Raw genomic sequence first — 15,659 nt, forward strand, 5'->3', positions numbered from 1 at the left:
TCGGATCTTTGCTGTGGAGGGACGGCGTGGTGCTTCTGTCTAGAGCGCGATTTTGCCGGAACTCCTCTTTTTCACTTTAAATGATAATTTTTTGTGGTTATAGCTTTCCGTTAGTTGAATCAAATTTTTTATAGTTTCCCCACCCAGCCCACAATGGGGACTGAGTAAGTAGCGGTGATCCCTAAAGACCTGTGTTCATTAGCGGAGGAAGTATTATGGAATATCTTATGAAAACCACACCAGTGACAGACCACCCAACAGTGTCGAGATGCTGAAAGTCTGAACTAAAACTTCCTTTCTCTGCAGGGTTTATTCTTTCACTCTGTTTGGTGTGTTTAGAAATTATTTACCCATTTATCTTAAAAAATAATCAACATCTTTTTATTTTTATACCTGATAACAATTATTTCCTGTTAGTAAGAAACAAGTGATAATACCAAAACCAAAAAACCAAACCGTTTGCCATTGAGTCGATCCGTGATAATACTGCTAACACTTACTGCATTTTTACTGTGTTCTAGGCACTGTTCTGTTTATTGCATTCTCATTTAATTCTCCCATTAACCCTGTGGATTAGGTACTGTTATTATCCTCATTTTGCAAATGAGGAAACCAAGACAGAAAGATGTTAAACAATTTGTACAGTATCACACAGTTTGTGAGTAGCAAACCCAAGATTCAAACCTAGGCACTCTGATATCAGCATTTATACTCCTGACATGCCACACTGCTTATCAGCTTTTAGAAAAGTGTGATAAGCTTATTCAGTTACTAAAGTTAAAAGTATTATGTATTAACAGTTATTGATATAAAGACACACAAGATTCTCTGATTTGAAATAGACATGAAACCACTCTTGCACAAACAATAGATTTCCCTCTCCTTGGAGCATAGCAATTAGGGAAGAATTTTGATGGTTGCCTATGTTCTTTCTTTTTTAAAATAGAACTTTAGTAATTTCAGTCAGAAAGTGCTGAGTGAACACTTAGGTTTCCTGCTGTGTTGTGTAGTACTATAAAGGGAGGTCATTCATTAATTCAGCAAACACTGAACCCGTATTAGAGGTGCTAGCACTGGACTAGAGATTTCAGATTCCAAAATGAACAGGAAGTAATATCTGTCCTTTGGTAGCTTATAGGCTAGTGATACAGACATATACAAATATAATCACAGTATAACATGGTACATACTTTTATAAATTTAGGCAAAATACTGTGTACCAGAGGACGTGTCTAACTTGACCTGGTGAAGTCAGTGGAAGGGTCCACAGAGACATTGGCATCTGAGACAGGTTTTGAATGATGAGTGGTACTTACCCAGATTAAGATGTTGAGGAATGGAGCCCTGGTGGCGCAATGGTTAAAGAGCTCAGCTGCTAACCAAGAGGTGGGCAGTTCAAATCCACCAGGCGCTCGCTAGAAACCCTATAGGGCAGTTCTACCCTGTCCTACAGGGTCTCTGTGAGTCAAAATTGACTCGACGGCAACAGATTTTTAAGGTGTGGAGGAATCACCAGGTTTGGAAGTGTAAGATAGAATTTTCAGGAAATAGACATCAGCTTAGCATATCTTTCAAGAAATGTATGTTATATGGGGAGATAAAACATTAAGATCCAACTACCAGACGGTTCACTTTTTAATATAAATACAATATGAGGACGTTAATAGAAGACAGGGGAGATAAAGCTGAGCTGTATTCATTGGGGAATGTTTCCTGAAGACTAAAACTTGATCTAGACCTAAAAGCAGTAATTCTGAACTTTTAGAATTATTGTCCTCCTCGAGAATTTCATCAAGGATCAGAGGTGTACAGAGGGGGGATAGGACGGCAGGGGGAGCACTTGCCTCTGGGTGCAAGTCCAAGGGGGCGCCGGACTGAGGCAGCTGGACAAGGGAGGGTGGGTGTTTCTGCTGACCTGTCGCCTCTATCAACGTCTGTGCATGTTGAAACGGGAAGGGGGCACAACTTAGCGATCGCCCCTCGGCACTCGTTCCCTCACCACGCCCCTGTCAGGGACGGACAAGCTGTGGCTGCTCCTCCTGGAAAAGGGAACACGCGCACAGGAGCCTCCAGAAGTCAGCAGAAAATGTTCCTACTCCCCATTCCTCCACACACTGAAGCGCAGGCTCCCTAGTTAAACATCGTCTCCTTAATTGTGTCCTTAAGTAGAAATGAAAAGAACCAGGATATGGTCAGTAGTCTTTTTAAGTAATAGCTATGCTTAGAAATTATTACTTTATTGGTCAACTGAAAATTATTTTTGTAATTATTGAACCTATTTTTTAAAGTTAATTTTTTATTAATATTTTCCAGATGAATCCTTTGCTGGTGTTCTACACTCATCTTTTGATATTTGTGGAAACTCAAGACGTAGAAATCAGGAAGTGAAATTGGGAGGACTCATTAATGACATTGGAGGTGGTATTTGTATGTCCTCACCTGTATCAAAAACAAGTAGTACTCACTCATCAGCATCTTGCAGCCACCTCAACAAATTAACACCTCAAAGACCCATGAATAAGCTTTCAGAGGAAAAACTAAATTGGCAAGGAGATATTGTGGGTGAAACAGTCACCCCTGACAAGAAGCAGTCTGAAGGAATGTCTGAGGAGATGCTTGATGAGAAATGCAGTTTGTCTCCTGTTTTGTCTACAACAGAAGGCCACTCTTTGGTACATTCAAGACCCAGCAGTTCCTTCGCAAAGAGAAGAAGAACATCAGGGTACTTACATTCACCTCCAAAAGAAAAATTAAAGAAAAAAAAGTACAGCACAAAGTCTTCCTTGCCCAAATGGCAGCTGTTTAAGTCGGAAAACAGGCCACAGCTCATGACCAAATCTGTTACAGAGACTCCTGATTGTGGGGAGTCCTCATACGATGATTATTTTTCACCTGATAATCTTAAGGAAAGGAATTCCAGGAGTCTTCTTTCTGACTTTCAGTTGTCATCAAACCTTGTTCAGTTCAACAGCAGAAGTCTCTCTAAGAATGAGAGAGGTAGCATATTAAAAATGTCTGATTTTTCCTTTATGGGTAAAAAATCCATACCAGTTGACATTACCGATTTAACAGCAAAAACCAGCTCCAGTCTTCAGACACCTACAAATGATGAAGGAAATACAACTCTGAGTTTCATGACTTCTAAGGAAGCATGTACAGCTGAAGAAACTCCCAGGGATTGTATACAGGCTGACCCTCAGAAAAGAGAAGGCCCATCCCCAGAAGAATATAACTTTTCTTATATCTTTGATAAACTTGTTCATCCAAAAGAAAGTCTAGAGCAAGGACACCATGGTAATTTAACTCCTTTGAAAGGAAACACTAATAAAATGAAAAAATTGATTGAGATTAAAAGCATACAGAAAGAAGAAGGTACCACTTCTAAAATGTTGAACTCTTCTGAAAGTGAAACACAAAATAATTATAAGCTACATGTTGTAGATGATTGTAAAGTGGAAAAATCTACAGAAGAAATGAAAAACTCATCCAGAGGATATAGTGAAAGTATGTGAATCTCCTTTTCCAAGTACCTTTGTTATAAGAATATGTAATAGTGTATCCATACTTTACATTTATCATAACATTTTCATAATTTAAATTTTTGTTTGAAGCTTTTTCTTCCTTTTTTTTTTTTTAATGATATTTGTCCAGTGATAAAGCTTGTAAATTTTTTAGGGATAGATGACTTACTCCACTATGGAATTTCTGGGCTCGTTGGTCAAATCTGCAATTATGAATACATTTTTCCAAGATTTTTTCTTCTCATACATCAAAAGAATAATTAATACCTGGTATGAGTAATTGGGAGCCCTGGTGGTACAGTAGCTAAGAATTTGGCTGCTAACCAAAAGTGAGCAGTTCGAATCCAGCAGTCACTCCTTGGAAACCCTATGAGACAGTTCTGCTCTGTCCTGTAGGGTTGCTGGGAGTCAGAATCCACTTGACAGCAACGGGGCTGGGTTAGGTTAGGGTATGAATAATGGACTAGAATGGATGCTTTATCCTTGCTCCTTTATGGTTTCTCATTATAATGTAATTGTTGTGTAATAGAGGACTTTTTATTAATTTGTTTTTTTATCTTGGTTCATAACAATGAGGTTGTTTATTTTAGAAAGGGAATTAAAGTAGCATAAACCATCGATTCTGTCAAGAAAAGAAGATGTATAAAAAAGGAAATCTGGAAATATATTATTAATATTTATTTTTGAAGAAACTTTGGGCAGTATTAGTTATAAAGAAAAGTAGCACAGTTAACATATTTTTGCTAAAAAGTTTATCCTAACATGCCTTGTTTAACTTCTGCTTATTGTGCTTTAAGCATATCACTGAAATCAGATTTATTCTCACCTGTAATTTAATTGTAATCATAGCAGTGAACTGTGTGTAATCAACAACACAGTGATGAACTGTGTGATTGTAGTGAAAGCAGTGCAAGTAAAAAATGCACTTTAGGATTACATGTTCTGATAGGTTCAGCAATCAGAATGGAAGAAATCTTAAAGATTAACCATCTCTACCTAAAGACTGGGTTAAAATTAGGATAAGACCAAGGCTGTTCTTTCATCATTTTGCTATACTTCAGGTGGTTTTAACAACCCTGAAGAAGTTACGAGAGTTGATGTAATCAACAGATGTACTGTATATATTTTTCTCGAGTATAAAATCCCCAAAACAGTCTCATAAAAAGAATTAAAATATTTTTGTCTATTTTAACCTACTACTTATATCTTAGCTTTTCAAACATTAAAATTGACAAAAAAAACTATATTTTCTGTTAGACTTAGTGTGTGTTTTCAGTATATTTATTTTAAAATCATGTCAACTGTGAAGTTAAAACAGTATTCGTATAGACTTGTTTTGATAGTTAAGAATATCCTGCTCTTAAAGCTTAAACTTTCTTTTAAAATTTTATTGTGTGTATTTTTTAAGCTTTTGAAAAAAAATCAATGACATGCAAATATAAATTAAGTTCCAAAGAGGGAACTTTCAAATGGTATGAAGTACCCTGTAATCCCAATGTTGCAAAGAAAAATTTTTATAATTTTTTAACTAATTCTTATAATTATAATTTTCCTTGGAACTACCTATATTGTCTGTTCTAGGACCTAACTTCCCCATGTCTACAGCCCCTTAGGGTCTTAGGAGAAGTTAGGAGAGGAAGAGCAGCAGGCGCAAGTTGACTCACTGAAGTTTAGAGGAGATCTTAAGATTTTATTGATCATATTGTGTTCGCCATCACACAATTGTATATAGGCAGGATCCTGGTATAACCAAATTTGATTCACAAAAGGAAACATTTTATTTGCCCGAATATAATGACATCTTCTAGAGTCACTTACCCTATTTCATATCATTCCGAAGAGACAGAATATTGAATTTTAGGACAAGAAAAGACTTTAGATATTGCCTAGCGTAAATCTAACCCTTTTATTTTTAGTAATAAAACTAAGACCCACTGATGTTTTAAATCTCGCCCAGTCAGCTCAACTGGAGCTCAGGTATCCCAGCTCTTTTTGGGACTCTGTCATAGATAAGACCATATAGCCTTCGGGTTAATTTGGAAATTATAAACGTGCTGAAATGGTGTAGCAGTAAAACTATTCTGTACATCAAGCTATACCTCCCCAAATCTTTTATGTTGAAATAAAAGTCTGATTTCAGTTTCTGTTTACTTTACTTGTTATTATTGTTGATATCTAAGATAGTTTGCTGTGAAGTTTGCAAAAACAAGTTACAAAAGAGATTCAGTAATAAACGTTAACAGAACATGAACCGAGGGAAGGAGTTTTAATTTTGCTTTTTGAAACAATAATCTTTGAAATCATCCAGTAACTCTTGTAAACATTTATTATTCTCTAATTTTATAAACAGTACACAAATAACATTCTCATTGTAACAAAAATTACTAAAAGGGTAAAAATGTCCTTTCCCACCCTTTCCCTTATCTCATTTTCATAATTTATTTGGTAACAATTTATTCACCCGTGTTCTGTGCCAGGCACGCTCTTAGTTTCTGGGATGACAGCAGAGAATAAAACAAGGTGCACTTGCCCCCCTCATCGAGGTTATGCTCCAGTAAGGAAAACCAGCTGTAAATATAGGACATAACGTTAGTGAGTGAGAAGTGATATAAAGAAGAATTGTGTTGGGCATACAAGGGAGGGCAGTTAGATAAGGTGGTCAGTGAAGGCTTCTCTGAGGAGGTGACATTTGATCACAGACCTGAGTGAAGTGAATGGAATTGTGTTTCAGTCTGAGGAAGCAGCAGTTACAAATGTCCTGAAGTAGAAACATGCCTGCAGGCACAGCAAGAGGGCCACCGTAGCAGCAGCTCATTGAGCTGAAGAGAGACTGGTGGGAAATGAAATCAGAAAGGCAGCCAGGAACCAGATGATTAGGACATTCAGTTCTTGAAGAGAACTCTGAGCTGTATTTTTATTTTAAGTGTGGTAAGTCATTGGAGAGGTTTGAACAGGAAAGTCATAAGATCTGATGTATGTTTTAAATATGACACGGTAGTTTATAGAGAATAAACTGAGTTAGAGTAATTGCTAGAAGCAATCACTATGAATAGTTTAATATTCCCTTCTAGATGTTCTTCAGTGTCTTTGTATATACAAACATACAAATGCAAGTAGGTATTTTGAGATTTTTTACATATATAGGATTATATTCCACGGGAGAAAGATGTGGCAGTCTGCTTCCATAAAGATTTACATCCTTGGAAACCCTCTGGGGCAGTTCTGCTCTGTCCTACAGGGTGGCTATGAGTCAGAATCGACTCGACAGCAACGGCTTTTTTTTTTTTTTTTACTTACTATATCAGAGATATTTCCATATTGGTATCAGTAAATTAATAGATCTTTTTTTTTTTTAATATAGTTTATATTAGGAGTCAGCAGAATGTATCTGTAAAGGACTAGGTAAGTAAATATTTTAGACTTTGTGGGCCAAGAGGCAAAATTGAGATATGTAGGTAATTATTTAGATACTTACATAACAAAAGAAAACAAATTTTCACAAAATATTTATTGATGAGATTCAAAACATAATAAAAATTGTGTATAAATTTCTGTAATGTAGGTTTACTAATGAGAAGAATTAATTTACTAATGAGGGGAGGAATACCACTTCACGTCACTGAGATTTAAGTTGAGTATTCTCATCATCAAAACTGTAATAATGTTTTGTGTGTGTTTTTTGTGTGTGTGTATTGTGTATTTTGTTTTTGGAAGTGTCTTTTCACACAGGTACGGCCAAATAACTGATACCAATCCACAGCATATGATTTTTATTATGTTCATTGCTTTGAAAGGCGTTCATGGGATTCTGTTCCCTTTTAGCACGTCCCTTACATTGACGGTTCAGACTTCCAACTGAAGGTTGGGTGGAAGCTCCTCGACTGTGCCATTAATTGGATTTTGAAATTTGGAAATTTCCTTTGCACTTACATCAAGGTCTAGAAATCCTTGTTGAAACTGTAGTTTGAGCTCAAGAAATAGATCCACAGCAAATTTGTGTGGAAATGGAGATTTCACTTCTTGTTTTAACTTTTGGCAGCACTGGACGTGTATAAAGCAGCTTGATATTACTTGGTTGTTGAAATGACTTCTTTTCCACCCCTGACGATGCTGACCATAGCTCTTCAGAGAACCTGAAGTCAGGTTTAGTTACCAAGTTTTAAAGCCTGCTGGTCATCCTGAGCTAGCACACAGCTTGGCCCCTCGCTGCTGGCCACCAGCAAAGACAGAAGCATATCCATTCCATACCTTCTCAACTCTTATCCATTGCTTTAATATAGATTTTCATCTTTGATATGGATGATGAAATTTTACATGTCAGCAGAGGTGTGTACCTTGTACATGTGTTGTGAACTGATCTAAACAATTTCACTAGCACAAGTGTTAGATAATTGTCACCCATTTTTAGAGATTGATGATGGTTAAGCTACTCTTCTACAAGCTCTATGTACCAGATTTAATTGAAAGCAAGTCTCAAATATACAGACATTTACGGAACAAACATTTATTGGCAGCAGATGGGAAATAGTTCACAAAACAGACCTAAATGCTGAAATCTTCGTTCAGTTCTTTTAGTCCATACTTCATCAGAAGGGTTTACAAGAGACAGACAATATTGCAGTGGTAAGTTTCTGTGAAGTTACTGTCATCATATGGTAGCCAGATATCCTCTGACCCTAGGACCATTTAAGGATTAAGTCTTGGATATTATCCCTAGGGATACAAGCTACAGTTCCTACTGGAATTTTATGTGCTGTTCATGCATTATAATTTAATCCAGTTATCTTGAATCCATGAATTTTACCGATGAGAAACTATTTCTGACATCTGTTATGCTGATTAACAAGCTGAATATTTTACCAGCTACAGCTCTTTTCTATCATTCGTTTGGCCAATTAGCAAAGCAACTTGGTCTGAAAAATTTACAGAAGTTGACAGTGTGGTATTGATGTTAACATGTTAGCTGACCACTTGGGGAATGTATATTCTCAATGGGGACAAACTAACACACATATTTAATACCATGTAGTCTATGCTGAAGTATTTTAAACTATGCTACAGACATGGTGACCCAATGTTATTTTGTCTGAGTGCATTAATCCCTGAGATAGAGGTGACAAATGAAGCCAGTGCTGACGAGCGGGTTGGTGGTCACTGCCTGGAGACCCAGGTTGGGAAGGATTATGAGGCCACATCCTGGTTTTGAAGGAGAGAGTGACGTGAGTCGTTAGTAGTGTCTGATTAGAGAAATGAATAATATGGTTCCAGATGGGGTTTATTTGGATTATAATTTTATTTAATTAATGGAGAATTATAGGCAAACTTGCTATAGTAATTTTCTGTAAGACATTTTTGTACGTTTTCTTCAAATTCATAATCCCAAAGCAAAGAATTAGTTTTATAATTTCAGATTTATTTTGCAGCCATGTAAGAAAGTTTGATGCTTCTAATTGCTGTATTTGATACATCTTATTAAAATCATCAGTACGTATCCATTTTTAATATTGAGTTAATTAAAAACATTTTGTAAGTGCTTTATTAGAACAAAACCCATCCAATCATAGGCATTTGGATCGTCTTATCCAATGTAGAATTTTTTTTTTAATAGTACTTTAGATGAAGGTTTACAGAACAAATAGTTTCTCATTAAACAGTACACATATTGCCCTATGACAATGGTTAACAACCCCAGAACATGTCAACACGGTCCTTATTCAACGTTGGGTTTCCTATCACCAGCTTTCCTGTCCCCTCCTGCCTTCTAGTCCTTGTCCCTGGACTGCTGTGCCTCATTAGTCCTGTTTTGTTTTATGGGGTTGTCCAATCCCCAGTTGAACGGTGAACCTTGGGAGTGACTTCACCACTGAGCTAAAAGGGTGTTTGGGGGCCATATTCTCGGGGTTTCTCCAGTCTGTCAGGCCAGTAAATCTGGTCCTTTTTTGTGAGTTAGAATTTTGTTCTCCATCCTTCTCCCGCTCTGTCCAGGACCCTCTTGTGATACCAGTCAGAGCAGTCAGTGGTGGTAGCCGGGCACCATCTAGCTGTACTGGACTCAGTCTGGTAGAGACCGTGGTAGCTGTGGTCCATTAGTAGAATATTTTTTTAGTCTAAGTATTTCTTAAATCAAGAGTGTGAATGACTATTTTAGCAAATAGTAGATATACATGTACCTATATTCCTTAAGTATTTTAAATTGAACTGTAACTATTGCACTTTGTGACTATTCAAATAATATACAAATGTATTAAGAAGAGTGTTCCTCTCTATTCTCTTTCCCAGAACCTCCCAGTCCCACTCACTGGAGGTAAAGCAATCTTAACAGCTCAATGTGTGTCTTTAACTGGACGGCTGACATGGGTGTTGCACATCTATTGATTATTTGGCTGAGTGGTTGATTATTCCTTTATTCACTCATTTTTCATTAATCACGTTTACTCTGCATCTACTTATATAGTATCGTTGTCTTAATTCTGTGGAAGTAGGATATGCAAGAGGATAGGTGTTAAAAATGGGTACATTTCTTGTGCTTTTCCCTGGGAAAAACTGACATGGGCAAAGTTTCTCCGATGGCTTTCCAGCATCCATTTCCTCATCCCTCTCCCTTTCCTAGCATTTAAGTGTGCCCTTATGTTGCCTTAACTTGGTTCTGCCTCCAAAGTGATCACAATTGAAATTTCCTCACTCTTAGTATCAAAACTTTTTCTTAATACTGCTTGTCTCTGTTGGGTAAATGAAGATTTTGATTAACTAATTCACACTGAGAAATGAATGTTATCACTTTCTAACCTTCCTTGATGTGTTTGTATTTTTATGATAGTTTTTACTTAAATTTCTAAACAGTGAAATTTCAGGAAGTATGGCCTAATGATTGAAATTCTGCGACTGTGGTTTTTTCCTCTGTATTTGATCAGTTTTTGAAAACTAAGATAATAAATCACTTGTGTAGTGAAATCAAAATGAATATGAGAGGGAGAGTGAGGAGTTTAGGATTTATTATTTTGATAAGTAGATGATTAGTAATATTCATCAAACTAGAGTATGTTGGAGGAGGAGTTAAGAACGAGGTGGACTATGGTCATGTTAGTTGAAATCTCTCTGAAACATTCGAATCGATGTCCAATAGGTAGTTGGATATATGGAGCCATACCTCAGCTGGGAGGTCTAGAAAAGATCCACAGAGTTAGGACTCTTCGATGTTGGATCAGTCTATGGACGTTAAGAAATCACCCTTGGATAGTGTGAGGAGAGCTGATGACAACCCAGTGAAACCGCAGCAAACAAAATGAGTCATCCGAGAGGTGGGAGAAAACCCAGAAAGATGGCGAGTCAGCATTTGTGTGGGGCTCCTTACCGAGCTATGGCGAGGAATAAAATCAGAACTTTCTCTACATAAACGTTTTCAGAATTGCTTTGCACGTTCAACTGTTATTAGTTTACTGATAAAGTCCTCAAAAAAAGTATTAATTAGCTGAAATATTGTTTTAACATAGCCAAATAAGAAATCGTTTACTTATATCATTTTGTAAGTACATGATTTTTGAAATTGTGAAAATGTATCATTAGCAATATCTGCTTTTCTTAGGTTTTAAAAGGTTATGAGGCATTTTATAGAGCCTTATTATGTTTACAAAATGCTTTACAACCTGTTTCATTGTTCTGGGAAAGAATTGAGGCAAGTAACTTATAGTTTTTTGTTTTCGTTTGTTTTGTTTTTGTTTTTACATAGACATACTAGGAAACTGAAGACTTATTCATGGTTCAATAACAAGAGAGCATTGGATCCCAAATTAAATCTTTCCTCCACTGCCTTTCTTATTTTGATATACTGTATTTTTACGCAAATAATGTGCGCCTTCTGCATTTGTTTGCCGGCTGCACCCAACCCCCACAAGGTATTTTCGTAAGCTCGCTATGCTAAAATTTTTTTATGGCAACATGTGGAAGTGGATTGGCATGGCTGAGCTTGCAAGGGCGCCTCGTGGGCGGAGAGTGCCACCCACAAACAAACACAGAAGACGCGTGTTAATTTCGTAAAAATACGGTACTCTTGCTTTTAAAGTAAATATTTGTATTTAAAAAGGAAATTAAATGCACAGTGGGTACAATTAATATTAATTCTAATCTTCTAATTACTTTTAATTTTATATCTTAAGGATAAAAAACAGATTGCATCCATACCTGGCCTGGGAGTTAGGAGTACTCAACATTTGCAAAAAATTATTGTTGAACATAGTGGAAAACAGTGTGTGTATAAATCCTTCATAGTGAATTGAAGTGAGAAACTCAGGATAGTTAGATCTTAGAACAAAGTATTAACTGAACAACACTCCTTTAAATGGCACATCAGCTCCAAGTTAGTAAGGTCTTTGTTTTGCTATTTGAGGCCATCATTCGGGTTGGACGGTCACCTGGGATGAAGTAGCCCTGGGTGAGAAGTGAAATATAAATGCAAGTCCAACATAATTAGGATGGTAAAGAAGTGAAATGTAAGTAAAGTATAAAAGATTCATGAGGAATAGTGAGTAACAGCTGGGCTCAGCATTTGATTGATCTGAATCTCCAAAGGGATCCAGTATTAGGGTTTATAGGCTGAGAGTTTTGTTTCATGGTTCAGAACCTAAATTAAATGTTTTTTAAGGCTCAGTTTGCAATTAAGAACGAGTTTAAATTCAAGAAAATTCACAATTGTTGTTTGGCATTTTTTTCTCACTTAGCTAGAACCCTGTATTTGAAAAAAGAATTAAAAGCTTTTCAAAGAGGCACCCCAAACTGCCATATTTTTATGCAGATAAGCCCCCCCACACACACACAAAGTATGTGCTATGCTAATTTTTTTACAATGTTGCTGTAGAAAAAATTAGCATAGCGGCACTTACAACTAAAATAGGGGTTATATCTGGTTTCATCACAGCAGTCTATTTTATTTGAAAAGTAGTCACATCATATGATTTTAAATTTCTGATGGCACTTAAATGCCCTGTATTTATCTATGTCTACCTTGTCTGTTGGAGCCCTGGTGGGTTAACTTTTATTACCTGGTGTGGGGTGTCTAACAATCACTTGGTTGTGGCTGGGACTTAAGTGTTCCCTAGGCTACTGTAAACCCTCTGTGTCAAGTTTTGCATTTCCCATTGAGACTTTGTCATAAATGGTGGCTAGTTAGTCTAGTCTTCCTTCAAAACACCAATTAAGATGTAAAGTAGACAAACTATTTTGGAGTTTAAAAATAAAAAGAAGAAGCACCATACAAGGCAGGGCAATAGGTGAGTCAACCCAAAGCAAAAATTTCACACGTAATTGCGGGTGATTTAGGGTTTCTACACCGTCTAGCGTCTAATGAAATCATGTTTAACTTGATGAATATCTTCTTTATGGTTTGTGTGTCTGCATGTTTAGAAGCTGGTCTAAGGTGGATAATTGGGGGGTAGGAGGTAGAACCATACACATTTATTGTTTGTAGATTGAAACCTGAAGTTTTGTACTGAAAACTGTTCTGTAGAAAAGTCCAAACTGATCCAAAAGCTAAGGTTACTTATTTCCTCTAATATATAACCACCTTCTTGGAGAAACTGGTTTTTATGTAAAAATCTTTGTTTTGGAGTTTAGATAGTGAGGGAAGTATAGGTATATACTTTTTTGCATTATCAAAAGGACAAATATAATACTAGGAAGCTAGTGCATTGTAACCTGACAGGCAAAATTGTTTCAGACCATTGAGTTACATAAATTGCTTGGGATACGGGAGAGGATAAACTGAAAACTCTAAACAGGTCTCAAAGAGCACCAGGTATGCAGTATTTATTTGAAAGATCTATATTTTGTTACCGTTATGTGTAAATACAGTTTTTCATTTTAGTTTTGCTTAGGTTGCATTAGCATTCAGTTCATATAAAGTTCTAATCAGTCTTCACCTCCCTTGGGTTTTAGGTGTTGAAAATGGACAGACAAGCCGTGATGTTTTACCTGGCTCATATGAAGGCTTTAAGGAACTCCTCAAACCCCATGAAGAACCAAACAAAAGAAGTGAAGTCAAAAAGGTCAGTGTGCTTGTACAAAAATATTATTTTAAACTTTCAAATGCTGCTGCATCATAACATCGTACTCTGCGTTTATGAAACACGAACTAATCTGTTAAACTTGGATTTTAAAAGAATTAATCATGGGCGAATGTTGGAAAACTGATAATAGAACTGAGAGGATTGGTCACACTTGGGACACAGTGTTATTACGGCTAGAACAAGCTTTCCCGAATCACTTTGCCAGTGCATTTCTGGCTCGTAAAAATGCCTACAGCGCCTCTCAAGCAGAGCGTGTTTGTTGTGCCAGCATCTGCTGTAGTTTTATAATCTGAGTAAACACTCTCTAGGTAGGAGGTTAAGAACCCAAACATCTTCCGTTGCGAACCAGTCAAGGTTTGAACTCAAGCCATTAGAGTGAAAAGTTTATGTACTAACACTCTGGGATACCCATTCCTTTGTGGTTTCAGTTTAGAGCACAGCTCTTTCTCTAAAACTGTACAACTCATCACAGTGTAGGTTTACATCAATCAAGTAGGCAGGATTTTGAATTTTGGTATTCTTGAATATCTGCTCTCTTTGCCTAAATTTAAAATTAGTCACTAAACATTATCTTGTGTCTCATTTATATGAGGCTAAGGAGGTATAATGCGGTGAGACCTGATTGCAAAGTGATGGGGAAAACTGTATTAATAAACAAGGAACAGATGTAAAGATAACAATTGGAATAAATAGAATCTACACTGGGACGTCTGACTCCTTAGATTTGTGTGTGAACAAGTGAAGGGCTGCCTTCTGCCTGAGGAAATGTGATTGCTTCGTTCCTTATATTGGTAATGGTTAAAAGAAGCTTAAAATTACCCAGATTCCTTGAAAGCCTGTTATAACTTGTAGAAACTTTGATTTCTTTACTGAAGTTTTCTGGTTTGTGTCAGGAAAAAAAATGGAGCAAAAAACAGAAATGAACCACATTTCACGTAGAGCAACAGATTTACAAGGTCCCATAGCGTATGAGTGGTAGAAGTGACAGCAAGGCTTCTGACATTCTGTTTTATAATTTTATCGGATTATTCCTGAGTCTGTTACAGCGTTTTGCCCTGATGTGTTACACCCAGGTCGTCTGCCCTTTGTAGACAGCTGATGACCTCTGTGGAAGCATATGTTTTATTTCCCAGTCTTTTCTAATTGCTGCAAGACCACTAAACCTTTTTCTTTTTATAAAAATAAAGAGGAAAAAATAACTTTTTGAAACTTATTCAGCCAATATTTATTTTATTACTACTATTTACGTGTTGCTCCTTCTTACGCATTCCATGGCAGTCTGTACACACTTCTGCTGTAGATCTTTGCACTTTATATCAATTTTTACCTGGTCTCTGCTCTCCTGTGGATGTCTTCGTAAGGAGAACATCTTCTTAGAGAAACAGTTGTACCTTACTCATCTTTATTCAGTACTTGGTACTGTGCCTGACATAAAAAAAGTGCTTGGTTAAATAAATATTTATTACTGATTTACTTGTTACTCTCCATAAAAACGCTCCTTCCTTTTTTATCAGAAAGCATGAATTTTAACTTTATTATTTGTCCACCATTTAGGTTAATATTTTAGACATTTGAGCTTATTTATGTTCCTTTTTTTAAATAATATTTTTATGTGTTTTTGGTAAAATTTGACCTTGTTTACATTGTACATTGTTATCATCATTTACCTGATGACCTTAAGGAACTCATCAAACCTCATTGATCAGATATTTATATTGGGTAGGAATGTTTTCCCTTCTTTTATATGAAATATTTCACCTTAAATGGCACATGAAATGGGAGGATAATGCTTGGTTTGAATCTATGTCCTCGCATATTCTACAGAGCAGGTGATAAATGCTACATAAATGTAAGGTAGTATCAGTGTCATGAATATTAATAAAAAATAAGCAGTCAAAGAGAAAAAGAAAATACAAAATAATATATACACACATACATATCTGCCTTCAACTGACATGCTCAGGAAGAAAAATGTTTTGATAAATTTAACAGATTTGCTCAAATTTGTTTTAAGTGGTTTAACATTTTTTCTAAATGTATTAGTTTACTTTTCTGTCCTTACAATCTAGAATAATAGAAT

At 36.3% G+C, this 15,659-nt stretch overlaps 1 protein-coding gene across 9 annotated transcripts in view; it reads left to right on the forward strand.

Annotated features, from left to right (window-relative positions):
• MCPH1 (microcephalin 1) overlaps positions 1 to 15,659 on the forward strand; it is a 287,857-nt gene that overhangs the window by 60,671 nt on the left and 211,527 nt on the right. For all 9 annotated transcript variants that reach the window (XR_002822987.1, XR_002822989.1, XR_002822986.1 and 6 more), the window contains 2 exons: positions 2,314 to 3,504; positions 13,449 to 13,558. Coding sequence is in view for 5 of the 9 variants with exons in the window: in XM_023725576.1 (XP_023581344.1) it covers positions 2,314 to 3,504; positions 13,449 to 13,558 (1,301 nt within the window). In the remaining 4 variants the exon portion in view is untranslated. The remainder of the gene's footprint in view (positions 1 to 2,313; positions 3,505 to 13,448; positions 13,559 to 15,659) is intronic.

The sequence above is a fragment of the Trichechus manatus genome, unplaced genomic scaffold (genome assembly GCF_000243295.1).
Source record: "Trichechus manatus latirostris isolate Lorelei unplaced genomic scaffold, TriManLat1.0 scaffold00330, whole genome shotgun sequence".
In the NCBI taxonomy this organism is placed as follows: Eukaryota; Metazoa; Chordata; class Mammalia; order Sirenia; family Trichechidae; genus Trichechus; species Trichechus manatus.